Consider the following 24,430-nt stretch of genomic DNA (forward strand, 5'->3'; position numbering starts at 1 on the left):
TGGATACCCCAATTTTGTTTTCTGTAGCATTTCTGATACGTAGACAAGGATCATTCCTTGACACCTTATTAAGCAACCTTTGTCTTTATCTATATTTTTAAATAAAATTGCAAAGACAACGACATTATGATTCTGCTTTGAATTCATCATCATCAGACGCATCTCTCTTTTTGACTGTGAAGGCCAGAGAATACGGACACCTTGTTCCTCCATGAATTCCTGCTGTCTTTGGCAAGTTTATCAGCTTCTCCCCATGTTAATTCCAAATTAAAGAGGTCCTTTTCAGTGCTCCGCCTCCAGGTCATTTTTGGTTGTCCCCGATTACGTTTACCAGTGGTGGGGTTCCATTTTAAGCACTTTTTTGGAAACCTATTTTGTTCCATTCTGAGCACATGTCCTAGCCATCTTAGTCTTTTATATTTCACTTCTGCTTCAATACTATTGCACTTGGTCTTAGCATACAGCTCAAGGTTTGATATTTTGTTTGGCCAGAATATTTTGCAAATTCTTCTTAGGCAGCTATTGTGAAATGCATTAAGTTGATTTGTTTCAGTTTTCACAGTTCTCCAGCATTCCGCTCCATAGAGAAGAACTGATTTCACATTACTGTTGTAAAGTCTGATTTTTGTTTTCAGAGCAAGTTTCTTTGAATTCCAAACGTTGTGTAGACTGTTGAAAGCAACCCTAGCCTTATCAATCCTGGTTTTAATATCAGCTTTTGAGCCATTTTCACTGCTGATAACACTCCCCAGATAGGTGAATTTGTTGCTTTGTTTCAATTGTTCACCATTTATTGTTATAGTTTGATCAGGGTTTGTAGGTATATTAATAATTTCAGTCTTCTTGACATTAACAAAGAGCCCGACTTGTCCTGCATATTTGACTAGTCTATCTGTCTTAGCTTGTAGATGTTTAATTGTTTCTGAAATCAGTGCCAGATTTATTTTACAAACATTATCTCAAAAACTAAGCTTAATAATGATGAATTTTCTTATTAATAGAATCAATGTTTTCTAACCTTATAAATCGGCTTTATGTCATGACTTGGGTATAGGGTACTAGCGAATATGCCTCTAGTGGCAATCCAGTAATGGGGAAGGAGGAAATTGATAACACCCCATATTTTTAATTTTACTTTCAACAAAATAATAATCTTTTTCGGATAAATCATTTTTTTATAGGGCAATTTCTCCTGGAAGGGTGGTGTTACCCCCACCACACAACAACTCTAAACCCTCCCAGGACCTATGAGAAGCTACACTGTATATATTGTATATTGAATTCTTGTTCAATGTTGGTGACTAAACTTTTAAACCAACAATTTATTCAACAAAAGTGGTAATTTTATTTATCATCATGGTAATATACAATGATAATACACATATTCTCTCTGTTATTTTTTTACTTTTTTGTATGTTCGATAACATTACATGTATTTTGCCACAAGTCTGTCAAAAATGATTACAAAACAGACTTTTTTCAAGATAAGATAAGATACTGAAATAGTTTCTTTACATGCCACTTTTGGTTGTAGGAACGGTGCCTTAAAAACGCAGCCTATCTTAAGCCTCTTAAATTGAAATAAATCAAAAATACATTGGAGCGGTATTTTTTTGTTAGTTTGTATTTTACATCATGTTAGGTTAGGTTATACTGGGAACAGGGTAGCCCCTTTAGGGTTCTGCCCTCCCCTCCAGCAGTGCTTAGGCATACGTAGAAAATAGGGGGGAGAAAAGGGGGGGGGGTGAGTAGGCACTTTAAGTGAAACCACTGAAAGACAATATGAATTGTCACATTATAGAAAAAACTTGCTCTGAAACTTTAAAGCTATTTTAATTCACTAAATTTAACCATCAAACCTTTTTTTTATTTTGCATATTTAATTATAATTTAGCACAATAATTTGCGTGAAATTTTGACAAATATTGCACATAAATTATAAAATATCAATGGACTTGAGAGTGTAAACAAGAATGACAACATACAAAGGAAACTTATTTTTTCAATTGCAATTATTGGTTAAAAATTAACTAACAAAAGTAGTAAGAATTTTTGTTTGTCTGTTAAGATCGTGCTAATCACTAAACATATTAATTTGTCCATTTTAGAGAAGCTTCATATAAGTCATTTAGATGGTTTTAGGTTATTTTACTAATATCTCTTTCCTAGATTTTAGGGGCGTAGCCTATAGTTTTATTCAGATAATTATAAATGTTCTAAATTACCTAAATATCCTATAATATAAAGTAATAAGCTTTTTTTTGTCTGTATCGAAGGATCTTGCTAACTGCTGAACCAACATGATTCTTCTATTTAGTGAAGCCTCTTATAGGCTCTGAGATGGTTTCAGGCTATTTACTTTTTTAAAAATAAGTCTGGGTATGGTTTTAGGCTATTTTTCTGCCCTTCCAATATAGAGCCCCTAGATGCTAGGGGCGCAACCGCTAGTACAGTTATATAGTTAGGAAAAAAATGTTTAAAAGAAGAAGCTATGTGTGTTAGAATTATTATAAGCTTCTCATAAAATAAATTGACAATAAAATTTAGTCGACATCTGATTTTATGATATAGCCTCAGGGTAAATTAGTGTACATTTATAAAAAGCTTTCAGAAGTGTTGTGCTCCAAGTTCCAAGTATGGTCCAGGGAGGGAGAGAACATTGCACCCAAATTTACCCAAGGTTTTATAACCACGCAATCTTATTCGATGGCTCAGTATTTTTGAGTACTTTTATTGGTTGGTTGTCAACTAGAAGTTTTCTAGGTTTCAACCTGCAATGATTTTAATTTACTGAAGTGATAATTTTTTTTATCGTCATTAGGGATGTAAAATAATTCATCGTCCATTGCATTATCCCTGGTTAGACCACTCCTCCTCACAACTGCATGGTTTCTAGAAGTTGGTAAACAGAAGTAACACAATCAAACTTCTGGTTCAAAAAAAACATTCACTACTGTGACAGCGAAGTTTTAAAAATCCAAGTTTTCTTCAATTAGGGTCGCTGCGTACGATTTAGAAAGCTTAGCATCTTTATAATCAAGACTCTGTATCAGTATGTCAAATCTAAACATGACGGGTTTTGAGCAATCTTTTATTAATGTACTTATTCAATTCACATAAGTTTTGTAATGTCGATTTCTTAGATGAATGGGCACAAGAATATAAGCGAAGAATCTCTATAATCAAGTCTAAAAAGTAAGTATGTCCATTTTTGTGTGTCAAAAGCGTTAATATTTGTTAATGTAGTTTGAGCTTTGATTTTATGGATGTTGTCATCTATTTTAAACCAAATTCTGTGTGTAGAGTTTGAAAATGGTTCTGGAATTTATATATTTATGTATGTTTGTTATATATTTTTGTACAGTGGTCCAATTGTGTAGCCAATTAAAAAGAAAATAGCAAAATCTGTCTAGCATTACCCCAAGAGGGCGAGGTAGGGTAGGGTTAATTATACCACACATTAATTTTTTTCGGGGGTATTAAACCTACTTCCACTCAGAAAAATTGGGGGTAATTACCCCTCAATGTATATATAGAAAGTATTTTTTTACAAAAGAAACATGGTGAAAATTTGGCTAAAATCCTAAATACGCTTTTTTCATCTTTAGAACTAAGTAATTGAGATTAGTATGAAGAATTAATCGCTTTGTTTTTAATATCAGCTATTACATAAATTTGCTAAATTAAAGGAAAACTTTACAGTATGAATTAATGCTGACTTAAAATTGTACTTTTGTGAAGCGCGTTTTTTTCGGAGGTGGGTGGGGTGTACTACATCAGCAACGCTGCAATCTAAAATAGGGAAGGAAAATTATGAACAGATAGGAAATTTACTGGGGACCATGGCAATTTAGGACGTGGGGGGCGGGGGGGTATTTCCCCAAGCATTTCATTTGATTTATAAAGCCTCAGGTTCTAGGGAACATAACAGGGCAATATATTTACCTTTAAATTTTTAATTTAAAAAAAAGATATTAATTCTTTTAAGAATACCTAAATAAAAAAGTATTTTTTTTATCTAATGTTTATATTTATCGTTACGCTTGGTTTGTAAGAAAAATGTGGGAAGGGGAGAAAGGCAACACACCACGGTGGAGGAGGGAAGGAAAATTAGCAGAAATTGCGTTTTACTCACTCTTGTAACAATTTTACGTCATATACCTAAAGGGGGTGTGGGTAAGGATTCTCATAACGAAGGGAAAGTAAGACAGAGGGGGAATTAAATGGTGGGGAATGGGGGAAAAATAGACGGACATTAAAAGTTTGTTAAGGTAGATTTGAGACATGAGAAAAAATGGCATATTTGTTAGTTATAGAGTTATTCAGTACACCTAAGCCTGTTAGGGCAATAACTAATCACATTCATGATAGATTGTTATTAAATTGTTATACACAAGGCCATTTATATATATAAAACATCGTTAAATCTAATATACCAATAAAACATTTAGATCTTTAAAGTTATCAGCAAGTTATTGTTAATTAAGATTTCCTAAACGGCTTGACTGCAAATCTATAAATAACATATGTCTAGAACGTTTCATTAGTGTTTTAGGCGCAAAATTATAAAGTTTACAACGAATCAGAGAGAGAGGAGATTGTGGGCTTAAATTGTTTGATACAGTGTAGTCCCCAAAGTTTTTATAATAACGTTTTTTTTATCTTAACGATTTTGGGAACTATAGTGAATTTTCATAGGTTGGCTCATTGGGTTAAGTGTTCAAACGTTTCAACCACTAATTTTATCTACAAAAGGGGTGATTTTGTTATTATCAATATTGGGGATGTACATCAATTTATTAGTTATTGTCTTATCCTTTTAGATCCGTGACGAATACCCTGCAAAACCTGTGTGTTGTTATTTCATCAACATAAATATGCATTTTTAATATTAGTAGACTGTCGATTTTATGTCACTCATGCCCACTTGAAGAGAAAACAATTTAATCTGCATAAGTTAATGTCAAAAATTTTTTATTTAAAGTTTTAGCAGTCGATTTTGTGTCAGCCACGACATTTGTCTATTTAAACAAGGTGATTGGTTGGTTTAAACAAGCAAGTTTTCAATCTTTAATAATTTTTTTGTACAGAGAGGATAATTTTGTTTGTCATATCAAAGGATGTACATCAATTTATCGTCCATATTGTCTTATCCCTTAAGATCCCTGTGTAGAGATGTTTTTCTGTTAATATTAATTTAAAGAAATCCTAATTAAGTAGTAAGGTTTTTTTCTGAACCGATTGAGTTCTTAATTTTAGGAAAGCTTTACATAGGCTCTAATATGGTTTTAGGCTGTTTTTATGCCCTTTCCTATCCCCTTCGAATTCTAAACATCTGTATCTTAGGGGCGCAACCGATAGTATATTCTTTAAGAAGTTAAAAAATAAAACATTAATAAATAAATAAAATAAAAAGTTCTTTTTAAAATCAAACAAACAATTCTTTGTTATGCATTTTAACTTTGGGGAAAACAAAATAGTTTAATAATATTTTCAATTGAAAAAAAGTAAAATGACCCCCCCCCCCCCCCCCAAGTACGTGCAAATGGTCCACCCTTTATAAAAAAAATCTAATGGTTACGCCCCTAGAGGCCGGCTGGGGCTTTTGAGGGGGGGAGGAAAGTTTTAAAATTTGTTCTCAGCTTCAACGCAAGGAGCAGAGCCGCTAGCATAATCCTATTATATAAAGTAATAAGTTTTTTGTCTTTAGCAAAGGATCTTGCTATCCGTTGCGTTGATATGGTTCTCTTTTACACTGAAACCTCCTACAGGTCCTAAGATGTTTTAGGCTATTTTATTTTTATAAATAAGCCTGGGTATGTATGGTTTTATGCTATTTTTCTGCCTTTCCATATCCCTTCGAATATAGAGCCCCGATATGCTAGGGGAGCATCCGCTAGTATACAATCTATAATACAAAGTAGAACGATGTTTGTTTGTTTGTCTTTTTGTTTGTCTGTCTGTTTGTTTGTAGCGAAGGATCTCGCTAACCGCTGTACCGATCGGGTTCTCCTTTACAGGGTAGCTTCTCATAGGTCCCGGGAAGGTTCATAACTATTTTCTTGAGGGGGTGGGACATCCCCAACCCCCCCAAAAAATGAAAAATATCCCCCGCTCCCCCACCCAATTTTTTTTAAAACTAAAATTAAAATAGTGGGGTCGACTACCCTTCATCAAACAAAAAAAATTTCCCCCCCCCATAAATTTTTTTCTATAATTTTTCTTTTAAATCTAAAATACGAAAAATTGGTTTGATTAAACCTCTTGGGGCAAAGCCCCTAGAGGCTAGGGGCGAAGCCGCTAGTAAAATAAAAAAGCAAGTGTCAAAAAACATTATAATAAAATTTCAGAATAAAATCGCCTAAACCAAAAATGGATATTAATATTAACACATACAACCACAGAAAGAACGTCGCAACTGTAAGTATTTTTTTTATATTTTTTTTCTGCATGGCTTCGAAACCAATGGTGGATAAGAACCGATTTTCAGCCACTGTGAAAAATAATGTATAGCATATATTATGTCCAGTTTCCTACAAATATAAAAATGAAAGATCATAATATTAAAAACCAGTTTTGTTAGCCCGTACCTTCCGTATCTCAGGGCTAACAAATCAGAAGTCCTTGATTATAATATTATTTTTGACTATTTTGAGGCAAAGTACAGTTTTAGGTAGCTACTTATCCTATGATAAAAAGTAGTAACGTTTTTGTCTGAAGTTTAAGATTTCAATAACTACTAAACCGATTAAGTTCTCCATTTTAGGGAAGCTCAACATAGGTCCCGGGATATTTTTAGGTTATTTTATTTTAGAATTTAAGTCTTAGGATAGTTTTTTGCTATTTTTAGCCTGCTTTCTTGTATTAAATTCTAAAAAAAATTTAGGCCCTCGTGCTGTTTGCATGTCTGACTGCAAATGCCTACATGATCTCATATGCTGTTCAGGTAGACAATTTTACACTGCGGATACGAAACCGGTTAATATCCGCAGGATTAGAACCGGTTCTGTGCAATACTGAAAATCATGTATTGTATCATATTACAGACAACTTTCCACGTATATTTAAATAAAAATCATAAAATTAATTAGTTTTCTTATACCGGGCCTTAGGCCACGCGGGGCTATGAAAACTTGTTTTAATTTTTATAATTTTTTATTTTTATATCCGCGGAAAGCCGAATATAATACGATTTGATAAATAAATATAACAGTTTGGCTAAGAAACTGATTAATATCCGCTGGATTAGAACCTGTTCTGAGCAATACTGAAAAATCATGTATCCTATTGTCGTTTTACAGTTTTGTTGAGTCTGAAAACTATTAAAGGAATCAGCATCATTTAAAATCAATATGACTATTCTAACATGCCTAAACTAACGATACGAGCTATTCGATCTATACGTACAAACCAACCCTAAATATATATATATAAAAAAATCTTTTTATATATTAATACAATTCTTGATATAAATTTTGCCCGGGGGTAAATTATACTCAATATTTTAGGTTATATGTATAAAATTGAAAGAGAATATTTTTTGACCTTGTCATACTTTACATTATTTTATCGGCTTCGCCACTAGCCTCTAGGGGCTTTGCCCCAAGAGGTAATGAACTAGATTTGATCAACCTAATTATTTGCATTTTAGATTTTTTTTAGGGGGGAGGGGTATTCTCTTTGTGTTATAAATTAAAGCTAAAAAGAATTTTAAGCCTAATCTTTTCATGAATTTTATCTAAAAAATATGACTTATTCTTATATGTCCATCTGTCATTCCGTAATGCATTGGGGAAATTGTGAATTCTCGGCTGCTATTCAAGAAAGACAGCTGATTTTAAGAAAAGATTCCCATACGAATAAGCATCTATAGGATACTACCAGGGAGGGAGGGGACATTGGGCTCTAGTCCCCAAAGTCTTAAAACTTAGTAACGTTTTCTTTTTGGATGGCCTAACAACCTCATTAAAATTGACTGCTTGGTTCATTTAGTGTCCAAACGTTTCAACCAATGATTGCAATCTACAGAAGGGGTAATTTTGTGTATCACCATTGGGGATATACATCAATTTATCAGCCATTTTGTTATCCCTTTAGATCCCTTGGAACTGTAGACAATCTTTTACATAATTAACCTGTGACGAAAGTTTACTACTTTGGACTTAACCATATATGTTTAATTTTATCATGGAAAGAAAACGAAGTAGGGTTTTTCGTCGTATTTTCATAGTAACTTTTGATAATATAAATTAATACCCCGCAGGGTTAGAGTTACCCACAGGGTCTATAAATGGGAGAAAAGCTACTGTGAAAATGCGATAAAACCCCGCTACTTCGTTTCTTTCTATGATCCATTTTATTTATTAGATGGAAGACCACATAGAGTATGTGGATGCTATCAAAGGTGTATGCGGAGCCGCCATCTTTTCAGAGGTAAGAATAGTTTTCCAGTATGGCTTAGAAACTGATTAATATCCGCGGGATTAGAACCGTTTCTGAAAAATCATGTTTCATTTCGTATTATATCCAGTTTTCTATGAATATAAAATATACAATAATAATTTAAATAAATTGAAAATAGGGGGTGAGTTTTTTCCTTTTTTTGTTTTGTTTATTACTTTAGGACAGGTTAGGTTGGGTTACATTGTGTACTGGGTAGCCGTACAGGGTTAGGGTACTACAGATTCATGGTTTTCCTTATAGCTTTCGCAAAGAAATTCTTTATTTTTAATTATTTTCGATATTAAGGGTGGGGGGGGGGGGGGGCAATGCTTAACAGGTATTTTAAAGAAAGCATCCTTTTTTACTTTAATATTGCAATATTTTTAGATATGGGCTCTTGGAACAATCATTGCTTCGTTGTGCATGCATATGGAGAAAAAAGAGCATCAAAAGGTGAGTTTTTTTTGCTCAGGCTATTCAGTGCTAAATTTATATCTACAGATAATCATATGCGGATAGGAAAATAAAAAAGTAACATTTAAATTTTTATTTATTATAAATTGTTTTGTCTTTTTTTAAAGAACACTTTTATGACAGGATTAGCTTCCCTGATTTTTATTTCTTTCTAATTGAGGGCTATTTAAAGTTAGAGGGGAGGGGTGTTGGTTCTTCTCACAGGGGTTATTAATAATCATTGAGATTGACAAACGTTAGGGGGGGGGGGGGTGTCGTATATTCTAAATAAACACTAACATACCAAAGTTATTTTTGTATTGGTTCTCGTTAGATTTGAAGATTTTGAAGATTTTTTCAAGTGTAACTTTCACCTCGCCCCCCCCCCACTCCTCCGCTTTTTATAACTTGATATACCTCGAAAAATTCTCCCCCTTTCAACTACTATTTTTCTAGAAATAAAGCTAAAACTGTGTACGTGTGTGTGTGTATATGTGAGTTTGTGTTTACGTGTGAATAAGTTATAAAATTAACTTTTGATTAATTATAACAAATTACTAAATAGACTAAAGCTTTAGACCGATATTTTTTGACCAATTTTCAAAAATTTTTGGATCATATATAAAAATTTAAATTTCCGTTGTTCTGAGCACCCAGTATGTAATTTACTTTAACCGTCAGTCTGTCAATCATGATACAAAATATAAATATTAAAGCAATATAAAAATACGCGAGAAAGGTTTCGTGATTCGTGATTTCGTGACTAAGAAATCTATTCCTAGCTAACAAATGACTTCAAATCACCTTGTCCTTATCTTAAAACATGTGCTTCGCTTCTTATGGATCTTGTCATCCTTGTTGATTTTAGAAACTGGAGATGGTTGCCACCTGGACTGTACATTCTGGTCTCTCCATTTTCTGTTGTGAGTATCATTTATTAATCAGGGAGAGGGAGGGGGGGGGGGACATTGGGCAAGTTTATTACACTAGTCCCTATAGTTTTATAATAAAGGTTTCTTTTTTGTTGGCTTAACAACTTTGGAGACTATTAATGGTTCATTAAGTTGAGTGTCCAAACGTTTCAACCACTAATTGTAATTTATTGAAGGGTTAATTTTATGTTTCATCATTGGGGATGTACATCAGTTTGTCGGTCATTGTCTTATCCCTTTATAACTCACTTTGTCTGTCTGTCCGTCCGGCAGCTGGTCTAGCCGTAACGCTACGCTGTGAGGGGAAATTGTATTTGTTTTGCTGCTTTATAAACTTTTATGGATGTTGTCATCCTTGCTAATTTTGGTTTATAAATTGGGTATTTTTAACAATATTTCAAATTTGATTTTTATTTCAGTGAATATTGCCGCAGCCGTTTTGGGGCATTTGAGCATGGTGGCTCTCAGAGAAAAGATTGACGGCATGGTGGATGTATCCTCAGCTGCCAATTAATCAGAGCGGACGTTTGTCCGCCGTTTTGGTGAAGCAGCTTACAGTGTCTAATAAAAAATGACGTCATACATTACAAATAACCAATGATAGGCCAGTATTCATTTTACCATTGGTCAATTACAATGTATATTGGCCTATCATTGGTCATTTGTATTATATGACGTTATTGTTATTGGGCAATACAAGCAGCTTCTAGTTTATGTGTTATATGTGCAAAAATGATCTTCATACACCGTAAAAAATTATCACAAAGCAATAAAAAAAATCAGGCAGAATAAATAAAATATTTTTTTACAGTGAGCTTAAAAATGCAATTTAATGTATTCAAAATCGAATAGCAAAAAAACTAATTATATTTACAACTAGAGCACTACAATAACATTTCAAATATTTATAATTTTTTTGAAAATCAAAAATTGGTCTTTCCAAAGAGATTATCATTTGATATGAACACTAAATTACCTCAAACAAAACTAAAAGTTTAGGGGACAGCGGAAAGTGTCATGTTTGATGTCATAAAAATAGGTCTAAAACGGACGGAAGAGAGAAAAAATGGGAAAGGAAACCCCTAAAAAAGAGGTGGATGTAGACTTTTTTTATGACGTCACATATAACACTTTCTGCTGTCCCATAGATTAGTAACTGTTAATGCACCCTACCCTGATGTAATGTATTAATGTTAATGTAATTTCCAGTATTTCTTTCAAACCGATCAATATCCGTTGGATTAGAACCGGTTTTTAGCCGTACTGAAAAATCATGTATCGTATAGTCTTATAGATATTTCTAGGAATAATAAAATGTAAACTCATAATATTAATACTAGTATTGTTAGCCAAGGCCCTCGGCACTTCGGGGAAAACAAAACTGTAATTGAACTCATAATCTTTCAATTTACCATCCGCGGAAAGTTGTCTATAATATGATGCGATAAATTACTATTCTTTATTTGTACCGTGTACATGACATACTTTTTTTTATATGTAATAATTGAAATAATAACAATAATATGTTATTAGTTAATAGGCAGAATAAAACTTGTACTTTTAAAGAAAAGAAATTTTCGTCTGAAAAATTAAATGTGTAATAATTTTCTAATGGGACCAAAAATTTTTTTGTTGGCCCATTTGAGCTATAGCAGGGTCTATTTCCTCTGGAAAAAGATTAGATTCTCAAAACAAAAAGACATTATATTTCATATTTCAGAAAAAAATCTTCTAAACTAAAAATGGATATTGATCTGGCCAAGTATGATCAGAGAAAGAACGTAGCTGCCGTAAGTCTTCTGAGCTGGATCTTTAAATCATTTCAATGGTGCGCCGAATCGGGGTGCGCCGAATTTCAGCCAATCACAGCGCGGCATTTCGTAAAATGCTGTGCTCTCATTGGTGAAAAGTTGGCTCACCCCGATTTGGCGCACCATTGAAATGATTTAAAGATCCAGCCCTGATCATTTACTAAAAAATAGTTCTATGAAACAGTGTATAGTGTCCAATAAAAATGACGTTATACAATACAAATGACCAATGATAGGCCAGTATACATTGTAATTGGCAAATGGTAAATTGTATATTGGCCTATCATTGCATTGGTCATTTGTATTGTATGGCGTCATTTTTTATTGGACACTCTATACGCTGTTATTCAATCTGTTGGTTTGAAAATTAAGCAATTGTCCCAAATACTTGATTTAATATATAAACAAATTTTAAAACCAAAAAACTTTAGCTGACTCTCTTAAATAGCAACCATAGCGTTACGGACGGACTGATGGGCAGACAAAGTGAATTATAGAGTAACTTCGCTACTATAAAAGATTTTAATGAATTTTAGGCGCTGGTTATTCTTGCCTGCATATGTGCCAATTCCTATATGGTCTCATATACCGTACAGGTAAACTTTTTTTCAGTATGGCTACGAAATCGATTACTATCCGGTGGTTAAGAACCGGTTCATAGCCACACTGAAACATCATGTAACATAACGTATTATATCCAGTTTTCTACGGATATAAAAATATACATTGATAATATTAAATTCTCGGCATCTCGGGTCTAACAAAACTGGTTTTAATCTTTAAATTGTATATTTTTTACATCTGCGGAAATCTGTACATAATACGATCTGATAAATAAATATTTTCGTGTTTCTTTTCATACTCTTGCATTTTTACATCCCCCTCCCCCATCCCTTTTCTAGATTTTTTGTGGGGGTTGGGGTTGAAGCTCTTTAAAGTGCCTATAAAAAAGACGTCATACAGTACAAATGACCAATGATTGCTTAATACACAGACTAAATTACTAATAACAGGCCAGTATACAAAGTAATTGACCAAAAGTAGGCCAGTATGACGTCATTTTTTTATGGGCACTTAAATTTTTTTTGTGGGGGGAGGGGTGTGTGTAAAAATTTCTTTTCATTTTTTCATGCAATCTTATGTTTTGAATAATAGTGCTCAATGCAAATATACACACTTAAAATTCAGAGATGAATATTTTTTCTCGTATTCATTCGAATCCGGTGGATAGGAACCGGTTCTCATCCATACGAAAAAACCATGTCTAGCATCGTATTATATCCAGCTTTCTACGAATATAGAAATGTACAATCATAAGATTAAAACCAGTTTTTTTAGCCAGTGCCTCCGGCACCTCGGGGCTAAAAAAACTAGTTTTAATCTTATAATTGTACACTCTATATCCGCGGAAAGCCGTTTATAATACGATACGAGAAATTAACTATTCCAGTATTGCTTCGAAACCGCTTAAAATCCACTGAATTAGCAATATTTAATTATCATGTTAAGCATCGTATTACAAACAATTTTCCACGAAGAGTAAAATAAAAACCATAAAATTAATACTAATTGTTGTTAACACGGGACTTTGGCTAATGGAAGCAAACAATACAGGTTTTCATACTATAATTTTGATACCCGCGGAAAGATGTCTATAATACGATGCGATAATTAACTATTACGGCTATGATTTTAATTGCCATTTTATTTTGAAGATGTCTGGGCAAATTGAGTATGAAGATGCCATACGCGGGGTTGCTATTGCAGCACTTTGTTCTGAGGTAAGTAAAACCAGGGATCTAAAGGAATAAGACAATGGCCAATAAATTGATTGACGTCCCAAATGATCATACACAAAGTAACCTTTCTGTTGATGAAGATTAGTGGTCGAAACGGTTGAACAGTGAAATTAATGAATCAACCAATCAAAATTCAATAAATTTCCAATCAACGAACAGCCCAATGTCCCCTCCTTCTCTAATGCCAACCATGCACTGGATCCAGAGAGTCAGTAGCCTATTTATGGAGAGCGAGATCCACAGTAGAAATAAACAAACAGACAAACATCCTAATACTTTATTATAAAGATAAATTGGATAAAATTTCTTTGAAATCTTGTGTTTTTGTCAAGGTTTGGTGTCTTATTACAGTAGTTGCTGGTCTGGTTCTCAGTACAAAAAAAGACAGTCTAAAGGTTTGTGTTTTTTTATTAGCAAAGCTACTCTATAATTATAAATCAAATTTTTTAAGTATAAACATCTGACTGCTTTTAAGCAGCCTTATATCAGCTTGTATCTAAAAGATTTTTGTTTCTATAGATTAAAGGACAAGTAGCTTTTTTTTAAATTTTTCACCTATCTTTGGTGTTTCTGGTCTAATTGTCACATTTTTGTGGGCATTAGTTTAAAATTTAAATTTCCAAGCCTGTGATAGGATTGTAATAACTTTAGGTGACACTTTATACGTTTTTATATTCTATATAGCTCTTGGTTATGTTTTGAATCATAATATTAAGATTTTTAAAGATTTTTGATAAATTTTAAAACTTTTTTTTATAAAAGTTATGCAGTCATATATTTTTCTAGTTAATAGAGAAGTTACTCTATATAAAGCCCCCTTTTCTAATAATACATTTTGTTGTATAGAAATGTGAGATGGTAGCAAAATGGACAACAATTTCATGTTTCAACATTTTTATCTGTAAGTATCCAATATTTTAGCAGCGCAGCTACTCTATTACTTTGTATGTCCGTCCTTCAGTCCGTCAGATCAGTGGAAAAATGTTGCTTTACAATTTTTTTGGTGGTGGGATAATTTTTTCTATTGGCGATTTTTTCTTAAGAGGATGGAGATAACCTCCACCAAAACAGTTGTAAACCTTCCCTGGAGCTGAAGCTTCACTGTAAAGGAGAACCATATCGGTTAAGCGGTTAGTAAGACAAAAATATTACTAATTTATATAATAAGATAATTTTTTTCAGTGAACATTGCCCTCGCCGCATTGGGACATGTAAGCATGGTGTCTCTTAAAGAAAAATTGGACGGCATGGTATCTTCCTAATGGCGCGGTGTGACCACTTCACATGGGTTAATTTGACCGCCCGCTTGCTTATGGTGCTAAATTGATCTGTTAACACTGAACAAAATTATGTATTACGTTAATAGATAACATTTTGATTTCTTTTAAATGCACCAAAAATGCAATTATTGTATTAAAGATGCTGTGAGAATTGGTGCAAAAAATATGACGTAACAAAAAAAATTAGCCAATGAGAGGCCGTTATTGACCAATGGCGGCCACTACCATTGCCATTCATTGGCTAATTTTTTTTGTTACGTCATATTTTTTGCACCAATTCTCACAGCATCTATATTCTTTAATACCTCAAAAATGTGCCTTATAAATGTAAAGATATATTTTGATATTTTGTTAATATGTACTGTGTACATTAAATTTGTAATAAATCTTTTTATGCTATTTATGCACAGTTATGGAATCTCGACCACAAAGATTTTTTTATCCAATCTTGACAAGTGAGGTATTTTTGGAAAGAGGAATATACATAGAAAACGCATATGTAAATTAGAAAATCCGCAGAAATCATATTTGCAAGTTATTTGCAAAAATCTGCAATGTTAATTTGCAAAATTAATTTCTTGCCTTAAATGACTTATTTATAAATAAATCTTTTATGAAATATGTTTATCTATAAGTTGAGAACATACTTAAGGCAAAAAAAATTTCTTTAGTGTTACTTTTTTCACCCTATATATGAAAAAAGCAGTTTCTCAAAATTTATGATAAAAAAAGGTATAGGAACAAAAAATGTGTTTTTTCTTGATGTAAACACAATAATTGGCATAAAATCTATCATCCTAAACGTAAAAATCAGATATAGAATCCTTTTTAGAGGAAATATAGTGCAAAAAGTAACTAAGACATTTTTGCAAAGTATGAAAATCTAAAGAAAATAGTTGTTTTTGATTTTGATATACATATCAGATAAATGTATATAAAATTAGTGATCAAAAACTATAAAATAAGCTATAACTTTTTTCAACCCTATCATTGATTAAAATGCACTTTTAGGTTTACTCATTACCAAAGTTGCACATAAAAACTCTTTTTATAAAGTTATTAAACAAAATAAATTCAAATCAACAATTAGGCGTTTTTTATAATGCAGTAGACCATTATGTAGTTGTTTTTTTGGCCTTAATTCTGTTTAATTACTTCATAAAAAGAGTTTTTATGCACTACTTCGGTAATTCTTAAACCTAAAAGTGCAATTTAATCAATGACAGTGTTGAAAAACTTATAACATGTTTTATAGTTTTTGATCACTAATTTTATATACATTTATCTGAAATGTATATCAAAAGCAAAAAGAACTATTTTCTTTAGATTTTCATACTTTGCAAAAATGTCTTAGTTACTTTTTGCACTATATTTCCTCTAAAAAGGATTCTATATCTGATTTTTACATTTAGGATGATAGATTTTATGCCAATTATTGTGTTTACATCAAGAAAAAACATATTTTTTGTTGCTATACCTTTTTTCATCATAAAATGTGAGAAACTGTTTTTTTCATATATAGGGTGAAAAAAGTAACACTGAAGAAATTTTTTTTGCCTTAAGTATGTTCTAAACTTATAGATAAACATATTTCATAAAAGATTTAATTATAAATAAGTCATTTAAGGCAAGAAATTAATTTTGCAAATTAACATTGCAGATTTTTGCAAATAACTTGCAAATATGATTTCTGCGGATTTTCTAATTTACATAGGCGTTTTCTATGTATATTCCTCTTTCCAAAAATACCTCACTTGTCAAGATTGGATAAAAAAATCTTTGTGGTCGAGATTCCATAACTGTGTATGTTTCTTTGTTAAAAGCCAAGCTTTTCTATCATTGGGGTCGGTCCGTCCGTTAATTTAGACCTGTTAGATTTGTCCTATCGATCTCGAACTTGGATTGATAATTCCTATAATAGTTAGGTTAAAAGCATATCGAAAAGGATTTAGAAAGCGAAGGAGCTGTATAATCGCTACTAGAATGTCCGTAAGTCCATTTCAAACATGTTGATTTTTAACCTTTTTGACAAAAAATATGTTATGTAATATGATTATTCAACTCATCAGATTTTTTAATACTGATTCCTATTACAACAAGGAGCGATGTTACAAGTAAAGCATCTCTATAATCAAGTCCTAAAAATGTAATTATTTCCATAAACAGTATCCTCTATTTTGCAACAAATTTACTCGCAATATTGTTTAGACTCATACATATATATTCTTTTTATAAAGTAAAGACTACAAGTTTTAATGTTCTTCTGTCCATCGTTTCAGAGCTTTGCTTTTATGAATGCTGTCATCCTTTTTTTTGTTATTATTGACATTTTTTGTGCTAAATAATTAGTTAAGAAACAAAATTAATGATATTTCATAGTAGGGAGTATTTTTGCTAAAGATAAAACATTTTATCAACCTTACGAATGCAAGCCATCTTCACCTTTAATTCTCTTAAATGATATCCTGTTATCCTAACAAGCTTAAATTCTATAATTGACAATTGACTAGTATTGGTTATTTCCCTTAAAGGGTCAATAGAGCTTACCCCCCCCCCCCCAACTGTAGGGCTACTCAACCCAATATAACCTAACATAACCTGTGACCTAAAGTAATAAACAAATATATTAGTTTTTTTTTCCTGTCAAAATTATTATCAGAATATCGACCTTCGTGATATTAGATGAACCCAAAAAACAAAACATGCCTTTAGGCAATAATTTTTCTTCAAATATTAAAAATTATAGTTCAAATATTTTGACATAACATGACTTTGAGACATTATGTTTTACCATATTGATGTGTCCATTATAGAAAAAAAGATACTTGCCCTTTCATCTATAGACACAAAAATCCATCAGAACGAAGGGTAATTTAGTCTTTATACAATTATCCACAAATATATTTAAAATCCTACCAACAATGCCAAAGATATTGAGAAATATATAAAAGACATAAAAGCTACTTAAAAGAAGTCTGACTGCCATGAACGTTACTTAGTTAATTCATTAAGGGTTCAATAAGGACCCGAAAAAATCACGTTTTCCCAATTCCGTTTCGGACGGACGGACATTTCTAATTTTGAGAAGCACCATTATTAAAAAATACTATAATTCTTTATAATGTAAATAACGAAAGCATAATAATTTAAGAGAAACTCTACAATAGGGTTTTGTTGAATTACCATGGAATTTTCCCCTAACTATTCACACATCCAGGGCTCGGCAGCCGCGCGTAATCCGCAGCTAAGCCTCAGTAAAATCGTCATGTTATAACTTGAAAATTCAACTGGTTGTCTAAACCTTTTCTTAAAAAGACAATTCATCTTTTCTTTACCATTTTTTGGCATTCTAGTGGATTTAAATTTGAGGCTTATGCGAGACTTAGGCGCGACTGCCTAGCCTTGTACACAACTAATAACCATCCTCCTTTTTACAATAATCAACCTTAATTACCTTGGCAATTTTCATTCCATGTACAGTTGGGGGGTTAAAACCAGTTTTATATAAGTAGATTAATACTTTGTCGCTCTAAAAAAAGGAAAAAGACGTTTACATTTTACCAGAGATCTAAAGGGATAAGACAATGGCCGATTAATTGTTGTACATACATCCCCAATGATGCACACAAAATTACCTTTGTATTACCTTTTGCAGATTAAAATTAGTAGTTGAAACGTTTGAACTATCAAATTAATAAACCAACCAATCAAATTTCAGTAAAATTATCCAAAGTTGTTAAGACAACGAATAAGAAAACGTTATTGTAAAACTTTGGGGACTAATGTTATAAACAGCCCATTACAGTATAAAGTAGTTATCATAGTTTAATTTCTACTTCTAAAAAAATGGTACCAACCTCCCAACTGATTAAGTTACTTGGGGGAAAAAATAAAATATCTATAATAGCACACTATTTTTTAATCATTTAATTAATAGTAGAAATAATGAGTTGAATAGTATAATTTATTACATGAATAGATCAACCTATGTGTTAGATAGACATACCTATATTGATTGGAAAGCTGTTTGAACAAAGCCAAACATAAATAAATTTCATTGGTTTTAAAAGAATTTTGAAAAGTCCATCAAAGTCACATATTTTTTCAATATTGCAATTAGGAAGGCCTGCCTGCCTCTCTTTTGCCCATGACAAAACTTTGTGCAAGCTACTGTATAATCTACTTTTAGATTGAATATAAAAAAAAAATAATTTTATTTATTATCTTGTGTTACTTTATGAAAACGTCTGTATAGGGGGAATTAATATTACTATGTTTTCTCATACCACTCCTTTTATAGGAGCGAAGCTACTTCACAAGTCATATAACTTACACTTTCTATACTTTTGGAAGTCACGCACTTAACATAGCAGCAGCAGGAACCATTTACTACCTAGCTAACTTTTTAGACCTAGAATTTTAAATTTAAAAAGCAGTTATGGACTTATATGAAGCTACCCTGAAACGAATTACTCAATCGGTGAAGTAGTGAGCGAGATCTTAACAGACAAGCAAAATACCTACTCCATTACATTTGGAGTATTTGGAAATAAAATAGTTATAAACCTTCCCTGGAACTATTTGAAGCTGAAATTAAAAACTCCTTCGGTTAACTCTAACTTCGTATTACTTTATATCATACTATCTGCTACGCTCCCTATAGGCCTCTTGGGGCAATTGAGGTGGTGGGCGTTCGACTCACTCACGAAGAACTATGAAAAGCTATATTGTAAACTAGAACCATATCGGTTCAGTGGTCCCTTGATACAGACAGACACAGACAGATCCAGCTTTTTTATAGAAAACTGATATACGAATTTGGCTGAGACTCGAAACCACACCACACTGGCAAAACGCCACACTATTTAATTGCGGGTTATAAGTAAAACTTAGTATAAAAGTCTGGACACCATAATGTCATTCTTGTTATGGTTATTTTCCGAGTGGAATTTTTACCGCCCTGTCCGACATAATAAATCTTTTTCTACCAGGGGTAATTATTTCCACGAACCATAAGCCAAAATTTGTTTTAAAAATTAGCAAATAGAGATTGACTACAGATTAGCAGATTAATACAGGGAGGGAAGTTTTATAATAACGTTTTCTTATTCGTTAGCTTAACAACTTTGGGACTGTTGAATTATGATTGGTTCGTTCATTAAGTTGAATGTTCAGACGCTTTATCTACCAATTGTAACTTACAGAATGAGTAATTTTGTAAATCATAATTGGGGAAGTACGCTAATTTATCGGCCATTGTCTTATCCCTTTATATCCCTGAGATGAATACCATCTTAACAAAGGTTCCTACGTCGCGTAATCACAAGTTTAGCAGACAGTACAAAACCAGACTTGCATGGTTGCTACGCTACAGAAAACATTGTGAAGAGTAATTTTCCTTCGTTCACCATAACCTTGTTTCAAAGAAGTATACTTATTCAGGGATACAGTGATATGACAATTGTAGAAAAAATAATCTTTCCACTAGTGTTTAAATCTATTTTAAAATATGATTGTATAAGTCGAGGAGAAATTTAATCTTTCTTCCATTGTCTTGATTTTTTGTCCCTGATTTTTTTTGGTTGGTTCTGAATCTGACTTTATGCAACACTTGTTGGTTGTAGCTGTTGTAGAAAATGCGTCTAGCTTGCGAGGCATTTCTATAAGTTCCATTTCCCTCTCAATATGTTGCTTGTAATGAAGATTAGCGGTTTCGCAGCTATGTATTCGAAATAAAAAGAAAAGTACTAGCGGCTGAGCCCCCTTTAAGGGCACTTGAGGGGAGGGGGTTGAATGAGATAACCCAATTTATAATTTACATAGTTTTAAAAAATATATCTTTTTTTAGGGGGTGGGAATGTAATTTTTTCTAGTCGCGGGAGGATTGGTTTACCCTCCCCCCAAATAGTTATAAACATTCTCAGGACCTTTGAGAAGCTAACCTGTAAAGAAGAAGCATATCAGTTCAACGGTTAGCGAGCTCATTCGGTACAAATTTACACACACAAACATCCTTTTATTTGTATATATTTTTTTACAATTATGGTTGAATATTTGCATTCTTGTTTTTTTTACAACGACGTAGTACACCCCATACCACTGCTCCAAGAAGCTCCCCATCACCCTAATGACCTTCAAACAACGTTCATTTAACAACAAAGGAACTCAACCCCCCTCCCTCTACTCTCTATATCTATCTGGACGCTTTTGTGAACAAAAATGGTTTCAACCAAATTTAATCTGAGAGGGATTTCAGAATTTTACCCAAAAGTTTTCCAATCTACAAAAATTATCTCTCACTAAAAGAAATTTTTAGTAGCGAAGCTACTCTATAATTTGAAATGTCCGTCCGTCCGTCTGAAACAGAAAGGGTTAAACGTGATTTTCTCGGCTCCTATAAAAGATAGAGAGCTGAAATTTTTGTGATTAAATATGCTAACAGTCTTCATATTTTCACCGAGTTTCATCAAGATTCGTCAGTTAGTTAGGGTGCTAGATCGATTCCTACATTTTTAAGTTTTCAAGGTTTTCTCAACTCCTATTCAACATATTCATATTTTGCATACATTTATTAAGTCTTACGAGATTTGCTTATTGGTTAGGGTGCTAGTTCGATTCCTATATTTTTAGGTTTTCATGATTTTCTTTACTCTTATCTGAGATAGACGGATGATATTTTTAGGGATTAAATAAATACACAATTTACTTATCCCCACAAAGTTTCATTAAGATTTGCTAATTTTCTGAGGTGCTAGATCGATTCCTAGGTTTTCACGTTATAAATCATACAAGGTTTCGTGATTTTTTAGTTTAATGTTTTTTATGAAACTGCAATAAAGTTAATTTTTTTCCAGATATCCATCCATAACTTTTGAGCTTCGCTACTTATGGATGTTGTCATCCTTGTTTTGTATGTTAATACTTCATTTTTAATAAAAAAAATAGCAGGAATTTTGTTTGTCTGTCGCGTAGGATCCCGATAACAACAGAAACCATGATTCTCCTTTGCAGTGAATCCTTTTTTAGGTCCAAGGGTAGGTTTATTACTTAATTTTTATTTTCCTGTCAACGGAAACCTATCTATGACACCATGAGATAAATAACTATTGCAGTATGGCAGAAGTTAATAAAAGAAATCTACGAGCGTGACAGGACTCGAACCTGAAATCCCCAAATCCGAAGTCTGGTGCCTTGTCCTTTAGGCCACATGCCCTTTCATAATATTAGCGAAAAATAAGTTTAATAATTTTGTCTAGGGAGGGGACATCGGGCTGTTTATTACAGTAGTACCTAAAGTTTTCTTATTCGTTAGCTTAACAAGTTTGGGAACTTTGATGAATTGGTTCATAGAGGAGATCGTCCAAACGTTTAACTACTAACACAGAAGGGGTAATGTTGTGTATCAACATTGGAGATGTCCCTGTTTATGTACTCTTTATTGTAGTAGTACTAATGAACATATTCGTTCTTGAAAATTTTTGTCTTTTTTCAAATTACTTTTTAGTGCAAAAGTGTCTTTTTCTTTGATTAGCTATCAAAGATAAAAATCTTATACCATAATAAACGCAGGATGATTTTACAAAAAAAAACAATATTTTATTCATGAAAAAACAAGAGTGATATTGTCTAAAGGTAGCACAGCAACAACAAGATTTAAATATTTAGAATGAATAAGAGCAATGAACTGTAATACAGCAAGATCTTTCACAAAATCTGATGACGTAAATTAGTTTAAATCATTATATTAAAGTAAGAAGATGTCTGTGTGTACCGAAGGATCATGCTTACATTTGGACTGATATGGTTCTCCTTTACAGTGAAGCAGAAGGTCCAGTAAAGGTTTAGAACTATTTTCAGAGATGTTACCACCGCCCCCCAACAAAAATATTTTATATCCTATAAAATCGAAAGTAGTGGGTCTCCCTTTACACGTACATAACAAGGACGCTCTTAAATGGAAGGACAAACGAACATTAACACTTGTAGAGTGTCAGAACTTAATAAGCAACATATTCATGCATAAGTCTAAACAAAATTATAAGTAAATTTGTTGCAAAACTGCATAAATACATAATACTATTTAAGGAAATAATTACATTTTTAGGACTTGATTATAGAGATGCTTCACTTATAACATTGTACCTTGTTGTAATAGGAATCAATAACTTGAACAAACTAAAATTTTTGTCAAAAAAGTAGAAAATCAGCATGCTTTAAATGGGCGTACGGACTTTCTGATAACGATTATAGAGTTTCTGTGCTCTCTAAGGCGTACCTAACTGTTATAGGAATAAGTTTTAAATCGATAGGACACTTCTAACCTGTTTAAATTAACGAAAAGAGCTAACCGTTACGAACGGATGGGCCGATCATAAATATAGAAAAGCTCCGCTTTTAACAATGACGCGGCAGTAATCTTGAAGTGTTGAGCAATTATGACATTTCTTTTGTTAGCCTATCAAAAATAAATTAAAAGACGTTAAATTTATCCTAAAATGACTTTAAAAATACGCAATTTCGATTCTTTTCTTTACGATTATGTATATGTCAAAGCAATAACATAATCCTGTTATATATAGAATTAAATTTTGTATTGTACATTAAGATCTCGCTTACCAAGGGATTCAAAAGGCCAATAAATTGTGTTTATGTTAAAATCAGGCAAATTATGAACAGTTTGTCAGCAAAAAATTGTAGATTGTATAATTTATAATTATAATATGTATTAAACTAAGCTGTTTATTTCACTAGTCCACAAAGTTTTATAATAACGTTTACTCATTCATTGGTTTAAAAACTTTGTAGACTTTTGAATTAAATTTGATTGGTTGGTTTATTAAGTTGAGTGTCCAAAGTTTTAACCTCTAATTGTATTTTACAAAAGTGGTAATTGTCTTATCCCTCTATATCCCTGGTATATAATACATTATCAATTATAATAAACCATTCTTTCATTATGCATATATGTCACAAAACCGCTGTTAAATAATGAATATAGAATATGAATCAACCAAACAAAATTTACTAAAGTCCACAGAGTTATAAACCAAACGATTTGAAAACGCTATTGAAAAACTTTGGGGACTAGTTAATAAACAGTTCATTGTCCCCCTTTTCACTGATTAGAAACACTCAGCTAAATGAACACTCAGCTAAATGAATCAACCAATAAAAATTCACTAAAGTCCCCAAAGTTGTTAAGCCAACGAATTAGAAAACGTTATTATAAAACTTTAAAAAAAACAACCTATTGTCCCCTCTCTCTCTTTGTTTACTTATTATATGATGATAAAACTTTAAATTTTTTAATTTTCTTAATCTGCCTCTAAAATGAACCAAACAAAAATAGATACAATCTAAATACATACTCTCTAAATCAGACAATAGGAAAAAAAGGAGGAACAATCTGGCAATAAAATTAAATAAAAAATTTTGTTACGATTAGCAGTTTTTTTTCTTCATTTTTCATTCAATAAATTTAATGTCCTTTCGTCTAATTTCTTAATTATTCATTAATTAAAGTTACTGGATGTCAGTCTGTCTATCTTTCTGTGTGTACCGCTGAACCAATATAGTTATCCTTTACAATGTAGCAGCTCTTAGGTCCAGGGAAGGGTTTCAACTATTTTGGGTTAGGGCACTACTTCCCTTCCAAGACAAATCGTTACCAGAGAGGAAATGCCCCCATATTTATTTACTTTTTCTTTTTAAAA

At 32.3% G+C, this 24,430-nt stretch overlaps 2 protein-coding genes across 3 annotated transcripts; both read left to right on the forward strand.

Moving 5' to 3' along the window:
* Window positions 1-6,351: 6,351 nt before the first annotated feature.
* Window positions 6,352-11,589, forward strand: LOC145328699 (uncharacterized). Of its 2 annotated transcripts, XM_080172500.1 has the most exons (7): window positions 6,352-6,420; window positions 6,887-6,946; window positions 8,368-8,433; window positions 8,830-8,895; window positions 9,764-9,818; window positions 10,247-10,386; window positions 10,432-10,572. In XM_080172500.1, the coding sequence occupies exons 1-6, from the start codon at window positions 6,373-6,375 to the stop codon at window positions 10,339-10,341; spliced, it is 390 nt and encodes a 129-aa protein (XP_080028626.1). In that variant the 5' UTR covers window positions 6,352-6,372; the 3' UTR covers window positions 10,342-10,386; window positions 10,432-10,572. The 2 variants fall into 2 exon arrangements, with proteins under 2 accessions (XP_080028626.1, XP_080028625.1); XM_080172499.1 differs by having other exon boundaries at window positions 10,247-11,589.
* LOC145328700 (uncharacterized) lies at window positions 11,552-15,116 on the forward strand. Its single transcript, XM_080172502.1, has 6 exons — window positions 11,552-11,617; window positions 12,175-12,234; window positions 13,354-13,419; window positions 13,770-13,832; window positions 14,284-14,338; window positions 14,620-15,116. Exons 1-6 carry the CDS (start codon window positions 11,570-11,572, stop codon window positions 14,697-14,699), a joined length of 372 nt encoding a protein of 123 aa, XP_080028628.1. The 5' UTR covers window positions 11,552-11,569; the 3' UTR covers window positions 14,700-15,116.
* The last annotated feature ends 9,314 nt before the right edge of the window (window positions 15,117-24,430 follow it).

The sequence above is a fragment of the Acartia tonsa genome, chromosome 9, assembly GCF_053477335.1.
Source record: "Acartia tonsa isolate MP-2025a chromosome 9, ASM5347733v1, whole genome shotgun sequence".
Classification (NCBI taxonomy): domain Eukaryota; kingdom Metazoa; phylum Arthropoda; class Copepoda; order Calanoida; family Acartiidae; genus Acartia; species Acartia tonsa.